Source organism: Populus trichocarpa, chromosome 13 (assembly GCF_000002775.5).
Source record: "Populus trichocarpa isolate Nisqually-1 chromosome 13, P.trichocarpa_v4.1, whole genome shotgun sequence".
Taxonomy (NCBI): Eukaryota; Viridiplantae; Streptophyta; class Magnoliopsida; order Malpighiales; family Salicaceae; genus Populus; species Populus trichocarpa.
Window position 1 is genome coordinate 1,532,236 of NC_037297.2, and position 21,298 is coordinate 1,553,533.

General features: G+C 35.4%; 1 protein-coding gene across 4 annotated transcripts; it reads right to left on the reverse strand.

Moving 5' to 3' along the window:
* Positions 1-1,845: 1,845 nt before the first annotated feature.
* LOC7481767 (amidase 1) lies at positions 1,846-14,754 on the reverse strand. Of its 4 annotated transcripts, none has more exons than XM_052446381.1 (9): positions 14,587-14,752; positions 6,018-6,170; positions 4,038-4,162; positions 3,830-3,955; positions 3,219-3,401; positions 2,820-2,967; positions 2,512-2,680; positions 2,241-2,375; positions 1,846-2,151 (listed from the first exon to the last, which is right to left on the reverse strand). In XM_052446381.1, the coding sequence occupies exons 1-9, from the start codon at positions 14,694-14,696 to the stop codon at positions 2,008-2,010; spliced, it is 1,293 nt and encodes a 430-aa protein (XP_052302341.1). In that variant the 5' UTR covers positions 14,697-14,752; the 3' UTR covers positions 1,846-2,007. The 4 variants fall into 4 exon arrangements, with proteins under 4 accessions (XP_052302341.1, XP_024439561.1, XP_052302342.1 ...); XM_024583793.2 differs by lacking the exon at positions 14,587-14,752 and adding an exon at positions 6,449-6,616; XM_024583786.2 differs by lacking the exons at positions 1,846-2,151; positions 2,241-2,375; positions 2,512-2,680; ... (3 more) ...; positions 4,038-4,162; positions 6,018-6,170 and adding exons at positions 11,336-11,660; positions 11,750-11,884; positions 12,023-12,191; ... (3 more) ...; positions 13,454-13,576; positions 14,176-14,328 and having other exon boundaries at positions 14,587-14,754.
* Between the last annotated feature and the right edge of the window lie 6,544 nt (positions 14,755-21,298).

A 21,298-nucleotide genomic window follows, 5' to 3' on the forward strand; every position in this document is an offset into this window, starting at 1 on the left:
TTTTTTTATTTTTTCTTCAACTTAGACCAATTCAAATCTTGAGTGGTTCCGAGTAAACTCGCCAAATTGATCTGAATTTTGGAATGTTTGGCAAAACTTATACTTCTGTTTATGCTTAAAAGGATATTAAGTTGATTTTTTTAATATTTTTCTGATGGTTTTAATGTGTTAATATTAGAAATAAAAAAATTATTTTTATGTTTTTTTTTAAATAAAAAGCTATTTTAAAAAGTAATGTGAACTACAATCTCAAACATTCCCTGTACATATATCATCCTTATACATATATCATAATACCTCACAAAAACACTTAAATAATTAAAATAAAAAAGAATACTAAAAAAACCGAAATAAAACACGTAAGATATTTAATAGGCAGGAGTAATGCTTAGAAGGGTGGCATTGGGAAAATCAAAACTGTAGGAGTATAAGTGGAAAATTGATGAATCCAGATGGGCAAGAATGAAGTTTACCCCTTTTTTTTTTTTTTTTTTTTTTTTTTTTTAATTCATACTGCATTCTTGTTGAATTGAATGTGATAGGCTTATCGTTGACTTTTTTATTTTTAAAAGCTGTCTTAAAATGACGCTGACCAAGACTGTGGGCCCCCATATTGACGGGAAAATAAATGTGATACATAGAGGCTAGTTTGGGCCTAGTTGCCTTTTTGTTGAGCACATTTAATTTGAAGGATGAGCGTTGTTGTTTTAAAAAATAAATTTAAAAAAAATGTTTTTAATTTTAGCTTTTTTAAAAACATATATTTAATTAAAATTATTATAATATAAATTTTTACATGTAAAATAAATGAAAACTGAGTCTCTAAATATTAAAAAACATGTTATTTTAACTTATATAAAATCAAAATTTGAAACATAACAATAACAATTATTTATAATTGTATAGCAAATACAAAATACATAAATTATTTAATTAATTAAATATTTTTTTTCAGCTAGGATAAAAGGAAGTAGTTTAAAAAATATGATTTTTTTTATTTTTTGTTTTTTGTTTTAAATATATTTTTGATATTTTTAGATCATTTTGATGTGCTGATGTCAAAAATAATTTTTTTTTAAATATTATTTTAATGTGTTTTGAAATGATAAGTACTTTGCAAAGTAACAGCTATCACACTCTCCAATACGCGATGTTTGACCCGAAACACTATTTTACTAATTTTTTTTTAAAAAAGTTTTAAATTAATTTTTTTTTACGTGTATTTACTGGCATAGGCCTGGCTGTAACTGTTGAGCCAGAGTCTATGGTATGAAATTATTCCATGTTTATTTTGCTGATTCGTTTGAAATTAATAGGATATCTGGTCCTTTTACCTCTTTATATTTTCTTCTGTGGCCTCTCTATTCTTTTTAATTTAGTCTAATATTAGAAAAATTAGTAATTTATCTGAATGAGAATTTATCTCTTCTACATGATAAATTAATTCCCATATTCAATAACCTTCTGCTCTTAATATTCGATTTGGTATACATAAAGTCATTTGTGCTTTCCTAAGAGATGAAGATTCAAAAGCTGAGAAAGAAGGAACTGTGAGGGCGTGAAGGGCTTCAGAGTATCAATCAACCATAGGACAATACAGAGTCAGCCCTGCAAAGAAAGCTGGTGAGAAGATATGTTTCATCACCAGCTAGAGCACACACCTCTTTAGTAAAACCTGTTTTTAGTTTTTTATTTTGTTCATTTGTTTCAGGTGTTAACAACTCTGGCGTGTACAAGTTATGAAAAATCTGAATGAGCATGTATTATCACCTATCTGCTTGGGAGTTGCAGCTCACTACCGTGTTTTTTTTCATTAGAACAGAACAAAGAAAAGTAACAAAAATAGAATAGAACAGAACAGAATTATATTTTTCCTTCTTATACTAAATCCAGAAGGTGTTTCTCTGCAGCGAGGATTTTTTTAGTCATTTCACCAATTTTTGTTCCAAATTTAACACATTTTGATCGTTAGGTTAAGCTTACATTCTTAGATTCTCAGCCAGCAAGTTATTTTTCAGTGATCTCAACCTGTTCTTTGAGGGTACCATAAAGACTCTCGACAACATTGAGCAGGAAAGCGTCTGAACCTTGTTTTGCCAACAATGAAACAGCTACAGGAAGATTGTCATACATCCCTAGCGGTATGCTAACCTGTATATTGGTAAGAAACCCACATAAGGAAATAATCCGGAAGTTCTAAAGAGAACAATAACAGGTAAGATTTCAGTAGTATATAGGACCTGGCAGAATCCTGATACTCCCGCAATGGACAACAAGCTAAAAGCCTTAGCACGGAAGATTTCCAGTGTTGTTGGATCTGCTTGCAGTTTCGGTGGAGGCCCTGGAACAGTAGGGATAGCTAGGATACCAAAATCCTGCAAGTATAAGGAACTCATAAGTGAACAGAAGCATAATTTGTAGCCTAATAAAATGTTGACTACAATAGAGTAAGTATAATATTTCTTCCTTGGCTGAATAAATCCATGTTTTGTAGTCACTTGAGAGAGGTACCTGAAGAAGAGTTGCAAGGGCAGTGTGTAATTCCGTCTTTACAGAGGGGCAGGCATCAACGTTTTCCCCAGTTGTTCTAACAGCTTCCCATACCCTTTCTGCTATTCCTGGACCCAATTCAGGTTTGACTGAAGTGATCCATTCACCATGGTTATCCTTGAATTCATACCTATACATCAAATAATAATGAAATTCAGGAGTCCGGAATTGATTAGGAACAGCTTCGTATGGCACTTCCCCCAAAGAGTATATCATTCAGGTTGATTGATCAAATCCATTCCAGGAAAATTCTGTTGAACTTTTTGCACCTTTGAAGTGACCTCATGGCATTTGAGAGGGCTGCCAAAGATGGAATGTTATACTCTTGTTCTTTTATTTCTTTACTCATAAAATGTTTCAGACTTGGAACTTTTTCCTTGACATAGTCCCCGAGGACTGTATGCTTCACAATATGGCCTGTGTAAACAAAAATAGCAAGTGATATCTCAGCAAATGATAACAAACGGATGCAAATACTATAATGCTCTTGGGCACCAAAAGCAATGAATCAGAACCAATCTTTATTACGTGATATTCTATTAGTCATGTTTTGAATCAAAACTTAAAAATGAGTCTTCAAATACGTTTGAACTTAGAACAGTTATTTCAAAACTTCCGGTTTCGGGCTTGAACAGTAGTAATGGTATCGTAATTACAGATTAACTGACCTCCATATATCTTCTCCACTGATTTCACAAGAACTTGACCTAGTCGATCGTTTGGAATGTTTGAAAGCTGGAAACAATCTTCTGCAATAATAACTTGACTAGGTTTGATAGGATCCATAACAGGCGATTGGAGTAGAATATGTCCTACCCGACTCAGAATCACAGGGTCCCTGGCAAACCATCCTGGTCGAAAAATTAGTGTCAAAACAGTGAACCACCAGATTAGAGGATGACGAAAATTATAAAGCTCTAAAAATGTTAAACAACTAAGAGTTTATGTTTCATAAGAGTTTATTACAAACAAATGCGGACAAAAGAACTGTATGGGCAACTTCAAACAAACTAGAAAGAAGTAGTTTGCTGGGGATGAGACTTTTATTAATCAAGTAAAATTTAAAACGTTCAGATGGAACGTATTATTTAAAATGCATAGTTGTCTTATGCAACCCATTATTCAAAAGTCTAGAATGTTGTCATGAATATTGAAAGCTCAAAATAGTTTGCAACACATTTGTCAGGGAAAACCTTACAGGTATACTTGCTGGTTGGTTTATTGGTTCACTTGTTTGCAATCAAATTCAAAATGAATCCTTCACTACCCAGTTTCTTACCCACAGTATCAAAACTCTGTGCCATGGGAATAACTCCTGCACTCGGAACAGCATCGTGTGAAGGTCGAAACCCCAAAATTCCACAATATGATGCAGGGACTCTTACACTTCCTCCAGTGTCTGTTCCTGTTGTACAGAGAACATTTTACTTCACTTTACTTACAACAAACCAAAATACATCAAGAATCATTCAGATTGCAGTATTTACCCAAGGAGAAGTCTACAATTTTTGCACCAACCGCAACGGCAGACCCACTTGAAGATCCTCCGGGTACACGATCAGGAGCACATGGATTTATAGGTGTGCCGTAATGTATATTTTCTCCATTTATACTGCCTCATAAAAAGGAGTTCATACAACAACAACAACTAAACCTCAATAAAAAAAAAAGTGGTTTATAAGTAACGAATGCTATGTGAGGTTTCATAGTACATTTGACCTTCTAAAAGGTGCTGCAAGACTCTCGAAAGATGAGAGGCTGACAACAATTCTCAACTCTTTTGTTTATAATTAAATTTACATGTGCTATTAAGATGAATCACAGGTTTCAATAAGATGGTAAGTTCTAAAAATGATTATACTAAGCATTTTCACCCAGCAGAGCAAATAAATTCATTTCAAAGAAAGAGAATGCTCAAATGCAGCAAAAACTATTACAAGGATTCATTTTCAGATGGTTTTAATTACTATGAAATTGAAGTTGAACGTGACTGGCATGTCAATGCCATCTGTTGGTGGTTACCACAAGGCCACCAATATCACTAACCTAGGAACTAACTGGTCAATAACTGCTGCACTAGCATGGTAGAATACACCAGTTAGATAGCCTAATTATCCAACTGATAATCTGTTATAACTGGGATATCACATGAACATTGCCATCTAAAAGACTAATTCAACTATGTCTATAAAGTTCAGGTTTTAGAAATAGTAAGAGTAACAATAACAGATATCAAAAGAGCTAATTTTGCTTGCTAGTAAAATTTTCAGCAAAAGACCAGTGAAGTTCAACATGAATGTTGTAGTCCATATAAAAACAGTTGATTTTTTCTTACAACAACCAGTGTACATAGATGCAATTTAGAGGCCACTGGCATAAAAAGACTAAAATTGTAATCCAAGAATCACTGGGCCTGAGATTGCATCACTCTATGATTGAAAACTTGAGGGCATACCTTGTGTTGGAATTTTAAAGATTAAAAATGCTTAACGCAATTATTGTATTCACTCTCTAAAAAAATGCTCTGTAAAAGTTCCTCTTCCAATTAATACAGTTTTGTGAGTAGCGAGTGTGTGTTCATTTCCAACAAAGTGGTATCAAAGCTTTGTAGTTCCTGGTAAATCTGAAATGGCAAGTGTTTTAGTTCCATTTCAATTTGTTAGACTATGTCTGAAAGCACTATCAGGATTCCAAGATGCTGGGAATTATGGAGAGATGCTTTGTAAAGCCAGAAGATGTGGATACCTAGCAGAGATCAAGAAAGAAAGGCCAGCAGGGACCTACACTCATCCACCAGGGTTTGGATGATACTATGTTTGAGAAGGTTGCCAATGTAACCAATTCTAAGCAGGCTCGGGACATTCTTCAAAACACCTGTACAGGTGTTGACAAAGTGAAGAAATTTCACCTTCAAACTCTTAGATGGAGACCTTGAAGTCCTTTGTAAGACGCAATCTGATTCAGTTTCATATTATTTCATCGAAGATTCTCTGCTCTAATACTACTTTGTTGGAATAAACACACACAAAAACTAATCACAAAAGTGCATTAATTGGAAGAGGAATGTTTACAGAGTGTTTTTCACTTCTTACTCACATTGAGAACCTTACAAGATCTCCCCTGTATATGTTCATAGTCCTTGCAACTTTTAGTAAACCCACAACTTCGCTTCAATTACTTAAAGTTATGAAACCCCCATCATTTATCTTCAAAACACTAATGCAGTAAAAAATTGAGTTCATGTTCTAACACAAGTTTCAAAATTATTTTCCAACAAGGCCTTACGAATATTCGTGAACTCTCCATAGAACTTAACTCCATAACTAGTTTTTTACATGTTGATCCTGTGTAATTTTATTGGGGTATAATCCAATATTCACCAAATGAATCCTGTTTAATCATATCCTATGATGGCATGAGCTCTTGTTTAAGAAAATTGGAAAAGGAAAAGGCTTTCACATTCTCACCTGTAAGCCATTTCATCCATGATAGTTTTACCAACACAGGTGGCTCCTCCTCTTAAGACGGCCAAAACAGCAGGAGCAGTTGAGGTAGCAGCAGAATGAGTCCTTGCCCAGTCAGGATTACCAAATCCAGTCACATATCCCTCCACATCAAATCTATTTCCATAATTCAACTCACAAAAAACAAATTCATCAATCACTACAAGAAAAAAGAACCAATTCATATAAAAGTTTGCAAACACACAAACACCCCCACTAGCAAAAAGCATAAACCCAAAACCAAGAATTGGAAACTTGGCCTAGAAGCTTGAAAACAATAAAAAGACACACCTTTCCTTTACTCTTTTCTAAGAAGTTTTCATAAACGTAAGAGACTTAAAGTATCTTTGTCTAGGAAATGAAGGCAAAGAAAAAGGTGAATTGAAGGGACTTACATATCTTTAACTGCAAAAGTGAGGCCATGCAATGGTTGATCATGAGCTGAAGAGGTAGGTTCAAGCACAAATTTGTCCATGAAAGCTCCATAATCCGGGTCTCGTTCCATGTCTAGTCCTGCTCTAGCTAGTGTGTGTGTGACTGTAACGGGACTCTATCCCAATCGTTGTTTAAAGCAGAAAAATGCTGTTGACAGGTCAGCATTTACGAGGTTAAAAAAACATATTTGTAACTTGCAAGGCTGTTTAGAGAAATTTTGATTTTTTTTAAATTAATATATATATATATATATTTAAATAATTTTTTTAAAAAAAACAATCTCTACAATAATTATAAATAAACTATGAGAGGCTAAAAATTAACCATGAAAAAAGCAGAAAAATATTGTTAAGAGTGTTAAGCTATAAAATACATGAATAGTACAACACACAAATATCCCAAAAGAAAATCTCGATTTCAATTTTATTTTTTAAATAAAAATAAAAATAACAATATTTTGATAAAAAAAATTCATCATGATTAGCAAGTTAAATATGCAACTTGATTGTGATATAAAGATAACTTCATTAAAAATAAACTAAATAAAAATATGAAACTCAATTATAAAAAAATTCAATATTTAAGGGTAAAACTGATTTTTTTTAAAAAAGCAAGAAAACAAATTGTTAACCCGGGTTAACTCACTAACCCTGTGACGATGAACACAAAATTATGTTAACCTTGTAGAAAAAAAAACTAAAAATCAATTCTCAATAAATTAAATGTTGAAGAATAAAATTAAAAAATAATAATTAAAAAAGGACATGAAAAAAACACCAAAGTCAACCGGTGTTAACCCTCAAACCCGTGACCCTAATCATGAGTGTGAGACCAACCCCATAGAAGAAAAACCCTAAAAGATAATAAAGCAAAATTATAAATTAATAAAATATTAGAGGATAAAATTAAAAAAAATGCAATAAAAGAGCTCCAAAAAAATAAAATAACAATAAAAAAATAAGGACTAAATTTAATATAAAACTATTTTGAAATCAAATGTAGAGGAATGAAATTGAAAACAATAATAAAAAAGAATGAGACCAAATTAAATACAAAAAATAAATGACACTTTTTAAATTTTTGCAAGGATAAAAGAGAGAAAAGAGTGAGTGGAAGAAAAAAAAAAAAATACTATCAGAGCTTTACCACTCCACCACCGTCTACACACAGGGTACTGATGGAAAGAACACATTGAGTCGCTTCAAACATCGTCCTGAAAAGCGGCATCTGGACAAGGGGTGATGCTGCACATATTACTCGAAGGGTGCAGTGGTCGCTCACTTGCTGTCAACTTTTTTTTTAATTAATATCTTAATTGTTGAAAATACCAAATCATCCACGGTTCAACTGTTAATTAGAAAAATACCAGAATAAAAATACACAAATACTCCTTGTTGTAAATATTATTTCTTATGTTCTTAAGGGTATGAAGATCTTTATTTTTGAAATATAAAAAGACAGAATTAACCTTAACCAACTTCTTAATAAATCTTGTTCTTAATAGTAATATAGTCTTTATATTGTAATTATGAAATATTAAAAACCTCCAATCAATAGCATAGTGACCTATTGGTTCTGTTAAAAAGACTGAATTACCCTTAAAAACAAGATAATTGTTTTTTGTTAGAAGGAAAAAAAGTAATTATACTATTCTAGTGAATAGTGATATGTGTCGGGTTATTAAAAAATTAACTTTCAAAGTCTTTGAAGTTAAAAAAAAAAAAAAAACAGGCAAAATGCATCAGCAAAAGCATGCATCCAAGTCCACAAAGAAAAGAAGGAAAATAACTTGACTTTAGTGGTGAAAATTGTTTAATTTTATATTTAGCATGAAAGGTTGGTTAGTATAGTGAGAACTTGGAAGAAGAGTGCTATTTGAGTCAAAATTGACGTCCTGAGAAGGATTGCAACCATCATCGAATAGGTGGATTCAGCTTAGTTACGGTGGGTGCAATTGCTAATTCTCTATACTTCTCCTTTTAACTCTGCAAAGAATAATTGACCGCCTTGCTCTTCTTTGAATGGAAATGCAAATATATTTTTTTGGTTCTTCAAGGTATCCTCAGGCTATTTCCGAGGACTAATTCTTCGAGATTCTATAATGCGTCAAGATGGGGACCTCTCCTAAGAAAGTTTGCTGTATTCACAAGGATTTGAAACCGAGACCATTTGCTTAAGCGACTAGTAAGTAGTCTTGGTGATGTAGTCGAACATGTGATTGTAATTCTAAGCAGTCAGGTATGAATCTGTCATAGCTAGATGAAGATCTGCCACGAACAGATTACATGAATGACCTAGCAAATGTATTTATAGATTAATAAAACAAGTTTAGACTCAAGAGGAGGTTTGATCGCGCTAGACCTGAGTCATAGCTCAAAAGAGCCATAACTTTTGATCTAATTGTTGGATTACGTTCAAATTTTTTACAAGAGTTGAATTATATTGATCATTGACCCGAGTTAATGTAAGGATAATAATAATAATAATAATAATAATAATAATAATAATAATAATTATTATAGTTTTAAAGTTCGATTCGAGAATCAACTCGGGGTCAGGCCCGGGTTAAAGTTCAGGTTAACCGTTAACCTGGATATAAAAATAGTAATTATGGTAGTTTTAATTATCCATGTACGCTTTGGAATATTTTACATAATTGTGGTGTTGGTAACCGTAGCAGTTCTGTTCATAAATTCGTACTGGCGACGTGCATGGTTTTACTTGATCGAAGCCTGCATTGGAACTTGTTACTATTTTGTCTTGGACAGCTTTTATAAGCTTTCCAGCTTCAGATGTCCATAGGGTCTGTGTACTTCATTTCCTCCTGCAATTCACAGCTTGAAATAATAAACTAACCAGATGTTTGTGGAATGCATAAACGCAAATTTGTTTCACTTGTAATTAAACTTTCACTTGCAATGTAAGCTCCGGTGGTTTCCAATCCCTTAGATATGCATGAGCCGATCTCCTAATGTACTAAATGCTAGTATGCATAACAGTAGATGCTGTCAATGATAAACGGTGAGAGTTTTAAGCAAATGTTTAATTAATTGCGAGAACTGGGAAACAATAAACAATCGTAGAACATAGAAATTTCTTTCTTTTTTGTTTCTAATAAGTTGAAATTGTTAATCTTGAGCCATTTACATGTCGATATTTTTCAATCAAGTCAAGTTTAAGACTTCCAGATGGGATGTACTCTTAAAACATATTTATAAAACAGGTCAACCTGATAATCTACCCACCAAGAACCTAATTCAAGCCGAATTTTACTTGATTCTGTAGATTATGTTGGTTGATTTTGTAGATTATTTGAAGATTATCTAAACTAAACATAGTAAGTCTTGACAGTGGAAATGTTATTCTATCTGGTAGAAAGCATATCAAGTGTGTTATTCTTCCAGCTAATGCGAATATGGTTGCCGAATCACTTGAAAGACGAAATCAAAACTGGTAATCCCTCTTTCCCTCTCCATGCAAGTATTAAAATATACATGCTCTGCAAATTAAAACTGCAGTCTGCTAAAATTTTCTTATGCAACCATAACTGCTATTTTTTAGTCTGCAGGACCGTTCGCATGAAAGCTGCAAATGATTTGATCATACAAATTGGAGATTCCATCTGTCAGTTACATAAGGTACAATGACATGCTTTCAATAACCAAATGGACCTAATTGATCTATCTGATTTCGCTTTATGTACTCTAAAAGTGAATCACTCCAGTCTTGGGGGAAAATCTATTTGAATATCTGCATTAAATTTGTGTCTAAATATTTCTTGAGCTGCTATAAGTTTAATCCTGAGGTTAGACCATATTCCTTCCCTGTAAATCATGGAAAAAAGCTTACCAATACATGGTAGAGTCAGACAAGAAAGAATCTTATAGCTACTAAATAGTACAGCTGCTAAGAAGATTCAGGTATCAAAATTATCTGCATTATGATGCTTCATTGATTCACATGTCATATATGTCTTTCCCCAATTATGAAGTGTTTTACCTTTAAACTTCTAAAAAAACGGTTAAGAGTTTTCTTTGCTCTCCCTGTAGAAGAATCTGTCTTCAGATTTTAGCTTTCATGTCATTTTTTGTGTGCACAACTTCCCATGGTCTGAAGAAATGAATATTTGAATAGTTTAGTTTTCTAGAGAAGAAGCCATGGACGAAAGGGTACCCTCCCCAAGATTCAATCAGAAAATTTTACAGGTGGATCTGAAATCTTTGAGATAGTAGTGAAGTGTTCTGCTATGGACGGAAGGTTCGAAACAAGCAAACACGTGGTTCGTTGGAAATTGGAATGCCTAGGATTAACTTACACGGATGTTAAGGCATCCATAAAAAAAACCTACAACTCTGAAGTCATTTGTGCATTCCTAAAAGATGAAGATTCAAAAGCTGAGAAAGAAGGCATCGGTGAGGGCGTGAAGGACTTCAGAGTATCAATCAACCTTAGGACAGTACGAAGTCATCCCTGCTAAGAAAGCTGGTGTGAAGATATGTTTCAAGTGTAAACAACTCTGGTGTGTACAGGTTATGAAATATCTGGATCTGCATGCATTATTACCAACTCTTAAATATGGAAGGCTTGATTATCTAGTAATTAATTTATAAATGGTTATGGTGTAATATTGTTATATGCTCAATTATTTTCTTTTCTCTCATATCATCATCATTTCCAGTCAACACTGTTAAAATGCATAACTAAACAGAATAGCAAATTGAAAAATGCTGTACTTTCAAATAAATCCAGCATCGATCAACTTTGCTCAAAATGGCATTCTCACCTATCTGCTTGAGAGTTGCAGCTCACTACTGTGTTTTTTTCCATCAGAACAGAACAAAGAAAAGTAACAAAAATAGAATAGAATTGAACATAATAGAACTATACATTTTTTTTTATACTAAATCCAGATGGTGTTTCTGTTTCTCTGTAGCGAGCATTATTTTTTTCATTTCACCATTTTTTGTTCCAAATTTAACATTTCGATGGTTAGGTCAAGCTTACATTCTTAGATTCTCAGCCAGCAAGTTATTTTTCAGTGATCTCAACCTGTTCTTTGAGGGTACCATAAAGACTCTCGACAACATTGAGCAGGAAAGCGTCTGAACCTTGTTTTGCCAACAATGAAACAGATACAGGAAGATTGTCATACATCCCTAGCGGTATGCTAACCTGTATATTGGTAAGAAACCCACATAAGGAAATAATCCGGAAGTTCTATAGAGAACAATATAAAGTAAAATTTCATTAGTATATAGTACCTGGCAGAATCCTGATACTCCAGCAATGGACAGCAAGCCAAAAGCCTTAGCACGGAAGATTTTCAGTGTTGTTGGATCTGTTTGCAGTTTCGGTGGAAGCCCTGAAACAGTAGGGATAGCTAGGATACCAAAATCCTGCAAGTGCAAGGAACTCATAACTGAACAGGAGCATAATTTGTAGCCTAATAAAATGTAGACTATAATAGATTCTAAGTATATGATTTCTTCCTTGGCTAAATAAATCCATGCTTTGTAGTCACATGAGAGAGGTACCTGAAGGAGAGTTGCAAGGGCAGCGTGTAATTCAGTCTTTACAGAGTGGCAGGCATCAACGTTTTCCCCAGTTGTTCTAACAGCTTCCCATACCCTTTCTGATATTGCTGGACCCAATTCAGGTTTGACTGCAGTGATCCATTCACCATGGTTATCCTTGAATTCATACCTATACATCAAATAATAATGAAATTCAGGAGTCCGGAATTGATTAGGAACAGCTTCGTATGGCACTTCCCCCAAAGAGTATATCATTCAGGTTGATTGATCAAATCCATTCCAGGAAAATTCCGTTGAATTTTTGCACCTTTCAAGTGATCTCATGGCATTTGAGAGGGCTGCCAAAGATGGAATGTTATGCTCCAGTTCTTTTATTTCGTTACTCATAAAATGTTTCAGACTTGGAACTTTTTCCTTGACATAGTCCCCGAGGACCGTGTGCTTCAAAACATGGCCTGTGTAAACAAAAATAATAAGTGATATCTCAGCAAATGATAACAAACTGATGCAAATACTAAAATGCTTTTGGGCACCAAAAGCAATGAATCAGAACTAGTCTTTATTACGTGATATTGTATCAGTCATGTTTTGAATCAAAACTTAAAAATGAGTCTTCAAATACCTTGTGAAGTTAGAACAGTTATTTCAAAACTTCTGGTTTAGGGCTTGAACAGTAGTAATGGTACCATTATTACATATTAACTGACCTCCATATATCTTCTCCACTGATTTCACAAGAACTTGACCTAGTCGATCGTTTGGAATGTTTGAAAGCTGGAAACAATCTTCTGCAATAATAACTTGACTAGGTTTGATAGGATCCATAACAGGCGATTGGAGTAGAATATGTCCTACCCGACTCAGAATCACAGGGTCCCTGGCAAACCATCCTGGTCGAAAAATTAGTGTCAAAACAGTGAACCACCAGATTAGAGTTTATTACAAACAAACGCAGACAAAAGAACTGTATGGGCAACCTCAAACAAACTAGAAACAACAACTAGTTTCATAAGAATTAAACGTTTATCAATTAAGTAAAATTTAAAACTTCCAGATGGAACGTACTATTTAAAATGCGTAGTTGTCTTATGCAGCTCGTTATTCAAAAGTCTAGAATGTTGCCATGAATATTGGAAGCTCAAAATACTTGCTGGTTAGTTTATTGGCTCACCTGTTTGCAATCAAATTCAAAATGAAACCATTACATGCTCAGTTTCTTACCCACAGTATCAAAACTCTGTGCCAAGGGAACAACTCCTGCACTCGGAACAGCATCATATGAAGGTCGAAACCCCAAAATTCCACAATATGATGCAGGGACTCTTACACTTCCTCCAGTGTCAGTACCTGTTGTCGAGAGAACATTTTACTTCACTTTACCTACAACAAACTAAAATACATCAAGAATCATTCAGATTGGACAATTTATATAAGGAGAAGTCTACAATTTTTGCACCAACCGCAACAGCAGACCCACTTGAAGATCCTCCGGGTACACGGTCGGGAGCACATGGATTTATAGGTGTGCCGTAATGTATATTTTCTCCATCTATACTGCCTCATAAAAAGGAGTTCATACAACAACAACTAAACCTCAATAAAAAAAAAAAGTGGTTTATAAGTAACAAATGATATGTGAGGTTTCTTAGTACATTTGACCTTCTAAAAGGTGCTGCAAGACTCTCGAAAGATGAGAGGCTAACTAGAATTCTCAACTCTTGTGTTTAGAATTAAATTTACATGTGCTATTAAGATGAATCACTGGATTCAATAAGATGGTAAGTTTTAAAAATGATTAAACTAAGCCTGTATATGTTCATAGTCCTTGCAACTTTTAATAAACCCACAACTTCGCTTCAATTACTTAAAGTTACGAAACCACCATCATTTATCTTCAAAACACCAATGCAGTAAGAAATTGAGTTCATGTTATAACACAAGTTTCAAAATTATTTTCCAACAAGGACTTATGAAAAATCGTGAACTCTCTATAGAACTTAACTCCAGAACTAGTTTTTTACATGTTGATCCTGTGTAATTTTATTGGGGTATAATCCAATATTCACCAAATGAATCCTGTTTAATCATATCCTATGATGGCATGAGCTCTTGTTTAAGAAAATTGGAAAAGGAAAAGGCTTTCACATTCTCACCTGTAAGCCATTTCATCCATGACAGTTTTACCAACACATGTGGCTCCTCCTCTTAAGACGGCCAAAACAGCAGGAGCAGTTGATGTAGCAGCAGAATGAGTCCTTGCCCAGTCAGGATGACCAAATCCAGTCACATATCCCTCCATATCAAATCTATTTCCATAATTCAATTCACAAAAAACAAATTCATCAATCACTACAAGAAAAAAGAACCAATTCATATAAAAGTTTGCAAACACACAAACACCCCCACTAGCAAAAACATAAACCCGAAACCAAGAATTAGAAACTTGGCCTAGAAGCCTGAAAATAAATAAAAGGACACCCCTTTCCTTTACTCTTTTCTAAGGACTTAAAGTATCTTTGTCGAGGAAATGAAGGCAAAGAAAAAGGTGAATCGAAGGGATTTACATATCTTTAACTGCAAAAGTGAGGCCCTGCAATGGTTGATCATGAGCTGAAGAGGTAAGTTTAAGCACAAACTTGTCCACGAAAGCTCCATAATCCGGGTCTCTCGCCATGTTTGGTCCTGTTCTTGCTAGTGTGTGTGTGACTGTAACGGGACTCTATCCCAAACGTTGTATAAAGCAGAAAAATGCTGTTGACAAGTCAGCATTTACGAGGTTAAAACAACATAGTTGTTACTTGTAGGACCGGCTCAGAATTGACCACAAAAAAGCAGAAAAATGTTGTTCAGAGAATTTGGCTATAAAATACATATCATACTTGTAAAACCCATTCTCGTACAAGGCACAAATCACGAATGTGAGTGTCGATTTCAATTTTTCACTTAAATAAAAATTAAAATAATTTTATTTTGACGGCAAAAGAAATATTTTCTAAAAAAAAGTAACAGAACGAAGGTTAAGTTTTGACTGAATCAACTGGATTAATATGTGAACTTAGATTTTTAACTTGGCCGGCCAAGTTCTTATTTTAAATTTTTTCTTCAATCTAGATTGGTCCAAATCTTGAATTGTCTAGGTTTCGAGTCAACCCTCCAGACTAGACTAGTTTATTTGTATATGTTTTACAACTATGACACACAAATACACACTCATATATATATATATATATATATATATATATATATATATATATATATATATATATATATATTGTTCTTTTTTGTTTTTTTATTAAAATATTCATCAATAATTGCTATGATTTTTTTTTATAATAATTGATATCAGAGCCTGTTTACAATATTAGAGATTTCTTCTGCAAAAGTCAACATGATCAAGTTTGGCGGATCAAACAATTTTGGATTATGGTAAAAGAGGTTGACAGATCTGTTGGTGCAACAGGACATGGTGAAGGCGTTATAAAGAAAGCAACCGAAAGACATGAACGATATAGATTGGCAGGGTTGGCGGTGAGGTTTGCGGAAACTATTAGGTTTTGTCTGGATGATGACGTGATGTATCATGTCATGGATAAGGAATTACTAACGACAATTTAGGCAAATTAGAAAGTCGGTATATGTCCATGTCATTATCGAACAAACTTTATCTTAATCAGAAATTGTTTGGTATTAAGATGTCAGAGGGTACAAATTTGAATTTGCATATCAACATGTTCAATCAAATCATTTGTGATTTGAAGTGAATTGATGTGAAGTTTGATGACGAAGACAAGACGTTGATATTACTGAATTCCCTACCTGCTTTTTCCTACATATGAAAATTTAGTTACAACTCTGCTGTGGAGGAAAGAAACTCTAATATTAGAAGAGATCACAAGTGCCCTATTAAGATTTAACCCAAGAAAGAAAGTTGGTGACAAAAATTCACAAGGTGAAGGGCTGATAGTGAGGAGTAATCAGGAGCGTGGAAGAAACAAATACTGGAATGAATCAAAGAACAACAAAGCTTAGTCTAAATCCAGAAAGAGGAAGGATATACAATGTTATAAGTGTGGAAAAACAAGGCACATAAAATGAGAATATCGTGACAAAAAGAAAGGAGATTCAAAGAACAAAGAGGGTTCATCAAAGTTTGTGAATGTAGAGGAATAAAACTCGGAGAGTAGCAACAAAGACATGCTTTCTATTTCATCTAGTTCAAATCATCCCATAAATTCTTAGATATTGAAACTCTAGGTAACGATGATCCATGCAAAGTTATTAGAATAAAAATTATCAAAATTAAAATGTTTGATGGTGCTGTTAGAATTTTGTGTGATGTTAGACATATCCTAGATTTGAGAAAAAAATGTAATTTTATTATGCATTTTAGACTATAATTTTAATTTTAAGTCTGAAGATGGAGTACTGAAGATGTGTAAAGGTGATATGATAGTCATGAAGGGACAAAGATTGTTGGGAAATACGAAAGTGTTGGATATCAGTAACAACTATTTGTCAGGCATGCTTCCGATGTGGATAAGTGTTGGGTATACGACCAAAGTCCCACATTGGCTAGAAATGGGAGGATCATGGGTATATAAGGATGGACAAATATCTCCATTGGAATGAGGCCTTTTGGGTATAGCCCAAGAGCAAATCCATGAGGGCTTAGGCCCAAAGTGGACAATATCATACCAATGTGGAGATAGGTGGTGTCCATAGTCCTTACAAGTGGTATCAGAGCCAGGCCCCGGAGTTAGCCATGATGGATGAATCCTCGGAATGCCGAACAAAAGGTGGTGGGCCCCCAATCACGATGTAATCCATGGATCAGCTCTATTGGATAGGCGGTGTGCTCCAGATGCTTCATGGACGTGTCCTGATCCCAACACGGTGAAGAGGAGTTGACCTAGAAAGAGCAAAAACTCTCAAGTCAGGTAGTGCTCTCCAGATGCTTCATGGACGTGTTCTGACCCCAACACGGTGAAGTAGAGAATGAAGAATCCTGGTTGGTAGAGAGTGGACGGATGAATGATCGGTTTGAGGGGAGGCTCGGTGGTCCTTTGTTCGAGGGGAGGATTGTTGGGTATACGACCAAAGTCCCACATTGGCTAGAAATGGGGAGGATCATGGGTATATAAGGATGGTCAAATATCTCCATTGGAATGAGGCCTTTTGGGTATAGCCCAAGAGCAAATCCATGAGGGCTTAGGCCCAAAGTGGACAATATCATACCAATGTGGAGATAGGTGGTGTCCATAGTCCTTACAAGAATTGTCGTTGTTGCAGTGATTCTGAACAACAAAAATAACAAAGGATAATGCTTGTGTTTAAGAAGAGATTGATGAATGAAAAGCTTGAATACTTTATTCATAACTGCAGCTCAATTTATAGAGCTGATACATAACAAACTCCTACGATCATGGTCTTACATTCAAGCCATGATCAATTGATAATGGAAATAACAGAGCTGCGAAGTAGCAGCAAGAACAAGAGAATAGGAACAGAATTGACTAAATCAAAAATTAAGAAAGAATAAAATTCCAGCTCAGCAGTCCTGAACATTATTTCTAACACTCCTCCTTGTTTAGGAGCTGCAAACTCCCAACTTTGTTCTCAGAAATTCGAATTTGTTGACTGGCAGTGGTTTGGTGAAAATATCAGCTGCTTGTTCTTCAGTTTTGCAGTAAATAAGAATGATACTCCCATCTTTCTGCACCTCTCTCAAAAAGAATAATTTGATGTTGAAGTGCTTGGTTTTCCCGTGAAACACAGGATTATTAGAGATGGAAATGGCAGCTTGATTGTCAACTAGAATTTCTGTGCTTTCCTTTTGCTCCAGGTTAAGATCAGATAAAATTTTCCTCAGCCACAAAGCTTGATTGACAGCAGCTGTTGCAGCCACAAACTCAGCTTCAGCAGTGGATTGGGCTACGGTTTCTTGCTTTTTTGAATTCCATGAAAACACACCAGAACCTAAAGAGAAACAGTAGCCTGATGTGCTCTTCAAGTCATCAATTGAGCCTCCCCAATCACTGTCAGAGTACCCGACCAGTTTGAACTCTCTACTTCTTATGTATCTTATGCCAAAATTGCAGGTTCCTTTGACATATCTTATCACTCTTTTAGCAGCCTTGAAATGCAATTCACTAGCACAATGCATGAATCTAGACAAGATACTCACAGCATTCAAAATATCAGGCCTAGTTGCAGTGAGATACATCAAGCATCCAACAATTTTTCTGAATTGTGCTTGATCAACCTTCTCGGCTCCATCTTCTTTACATAGCTTCTCCTTTTGATTCATAGGAGTGCTTACTGCTTTGCAATCTTCAAGTTTGAACTTTTTGAGGATTTCTTTGGCATACTTCTTCTGACATATGAACACTTCATGTTCAGCTTGCTTAACTTCCATTCCAAGAAAAAAGGACATCAAACCCAAATCTGTCATCTCAAATACACTCATCATCTCTTGCTTGAATGTCTCCACATTATTGTTGTTATTTCCTGTTACAAGCAAATCATCAACGTAAAGTGAGATGATAAAGATGTTATCACCATTTTGCTTGATGTAAAGAGTCGATTCAGAGAGGCTTTTAGTGAATCCCAAGTGCTGCAAATGTTCATCGATTCGGCTGTACCAAGCTCTTGGAGCTTGCTTCAATCCATATAGTGCCTTCTTAAGAAGACAGACTTTGTCCTCCTCTCCTTCATTTGCAAAGCCTTCTGGTTGCTCAGTATAGATCTCCTCCTGCAAAACACCATTTAAAAACGCTGACTTGACGTCCATTTGATACACCTTCCAATTCAGTTGTGCTGCAATGGCAAGTAGCAGCCTGATAGTGTCAAGTCTTGCTACCGGTGCAAACGTGTCTGAGTAGTCCACGCCAAAGATTTGTGTATAACCCTTCACCACTAGCCTGGCTTTGAGCTTATTGATTGAGCCATCAGCGTTGAGTTTTGTTCGATACACCCATTTTACACCGATTACATTTCTGTTTTGAGGTCTGTCAACCAACTCCCATGTGTTGTTTCTTTTGATCATGAGAAGCTCCTCCTTCATCGCAGCAAGCCAATTTTGATCTAGCTTGGCTTCTTCAAAGTCTGCTGGTTCACACACAGCAATGTTGCACCTTTGATACACATCAAGGAGTGACCGTGTGCCTCTAACAGGAGTGTCATCTGTCATGTTGATGTCCCAATCTTCCATGCTTTGATCATCTGTGTCTGAAACAAGATAATTGCCTTTTGGAGAGGCTGAATCTTCTTTGATTGCATCGTTCCAGTCCCATTCTTCATCTTCCAGGAATTGGACATCTCTGCTTATAATGATTTTTCCAGTTTGTGGTTGGAAAATCTTATAAGCCTTTGAAAATAAGCTGTAGCCAACAAAAATGCCTGGAAGTGCTTTCTTGTCAAGTTTATCCCTCTTGACCTGTGGAACAAGGGTGAAGCACAAACATCCAAATACCTTAAGAAAATTCAGAGATGGTTTGTAACCATACCATGCCTCAAAGGGTGTTTGATCCTTCAAGGCTCTTGTATGCAGTCGGTTTTGCAAGAACACAGCAGTGTTTGCAGCCTCTACCCAGAATTTCTTTGGTAAATTCTTCTCATGTAGCAAGCATCTTGTCATTTCCAATATGAACTTGTTTCGCCTCTCACTAACTCCGTTTTGCTGAGGAGTATACGGAGTTGTTAGCTGATGATGAATGCCTGCCTCCTCACAAAAAACGTTGAAGGCATTGGAAGTGTATTCCTTGCCATTGTCTGATCTGAGGGCTTGAATTTTGCAGCCACTTTCATTTTCAACTTTGGCCTTGAAATTCCAGAACACCTGTGTTACCTCTGACTTGTGCTTCAAGAAGAAAATCCAGCACATTCGGCTGTAATCGTCAATGAAGACAGCATAATACAGACTCCCATTTAGAGAGGGTGTCCTTTGTGGTCCTGCAATGTCAGTATGAATCAATTGCAGCTTCCTTGTTGCTCTCCATGTGGCTTCTGGAAAGGGCTTCCTGTTTAGCTTGCTAGTGTGACAAGTTCTGCAGCTAGATATGTGATCATCAAGTGCTGGGAAATCCTTAGCCATCATCTTGGATTTCATAAGCATCAGCCCTCTATGATGATAGTGCCCGAGCCTCTTGTGCCAAATATCTGTGATATTTTCTTTAATTGGGAAAGCAATATGCTCCTCCTTTAATGGATTTAGAGCAAAACTCTTCCCTTTCATGATTATTTTGAAAATATCATGACGATTCACATCTTTGATCAAGCAGCAATTGTTTTCAAACACTACTTTATAACCCTTCTCAATAAGCTGACCAACACTGAATAAATTTTGATTTATACCAGGGACATACAATACATCAGAGATGAACTTAGTACCTGAGCAAGTCAAGATTGCCACGGTTCCCTTTCCTTCAACAGCAAGGTATTCTCCATTTCCAATTCGAACCTTTGAAGTTGTTTGTTTCAGCTCCTTGAATATGTTTCTGTCATGTGTCATGTGGTTGGTGCAACCACTATCAATGAGCCAGCTTTCACTTGAGTCATTTCTGGAAATGCAAGTGGCCACAAACAATTGATCTTCTTCTTCTTGATCAGCAATTTGAGCTTCTTCACCATGCTGTTGAATTTTGTTTTTGCAGATGACAGCCTCGTGGCCCATTTGATTGCATTTGTTGCACTTAGCTTCTGGTCTTCTCCAACACTTAAAATGTGGATGTGATCTCCTTTTACAATGCTGGCATGGAGGAAAAGGTCCTTTTTTGTTTCCAGTGTTGCTCCTGTTGAAATTCCTGGAATCACCTGATGATGCTTGACTGCTTCCATTCTTCTTGTAATTCTTTCCTTTTTCTCTAGGCTTGACGAATAGAGCTCCTTCAATCTCATCTTCTTGTCTCATGATCCTCCTTTGCTCCTGAGCTTGTAATGCATTTAGCATTTCTGTCAAAGTAATTTTTGACATATCCTTGGTATTTTCCAAGGATGTAATTGTAGCCTCAAAGATTTCAGGAATTGTTACAAGAATTTTTTGAACAATTCTTGACTCAGGCAGAGACGAGCCAAGTAAACTGATTCGGCTTGCAATATTAAGCAGCCTGTCAGAGTACTCTTTGATGGATTCAGTTTTCTTCATCTTCTGCAACTCGAAATCACGCATCAAGTTCAACACTTGCATACCTTGAATTCTTGATCCCCTTCATACTCAGTCTTGATAAACTCCCATATCTCCTTTGCTGTTTTCAGAGACATGATTCGAGTGAAAATGGT

What these genes read in the sequence shown, in the direction of transcription:
- LOC7481767 (XM_052446381.1), bottom strand. Translation starts at nt 14,696, where the DNA reads ATGGCGAGAGACCCGGATTATGGAGCTTTCGTGGACAAGTTTGTGCTT. An exon ending in ACAGAGTTTTGATACTGTGG is followed by an intron (nt 3,402 to 3,829) that starts GTAAGAAACTGG and finishes TTTTTCGACCAG; the next exon opens with GATGGTTTGCCAGGGACCCT. An exon ending in AGTGGAGAAGATATATGGAG is followed by an intron (nt 2,968 to 3,218) that starts GTCAGTTAATCT and finishes TTGTTTACACAG; the next exon opens with GCCATATTGTGAAGCATACA.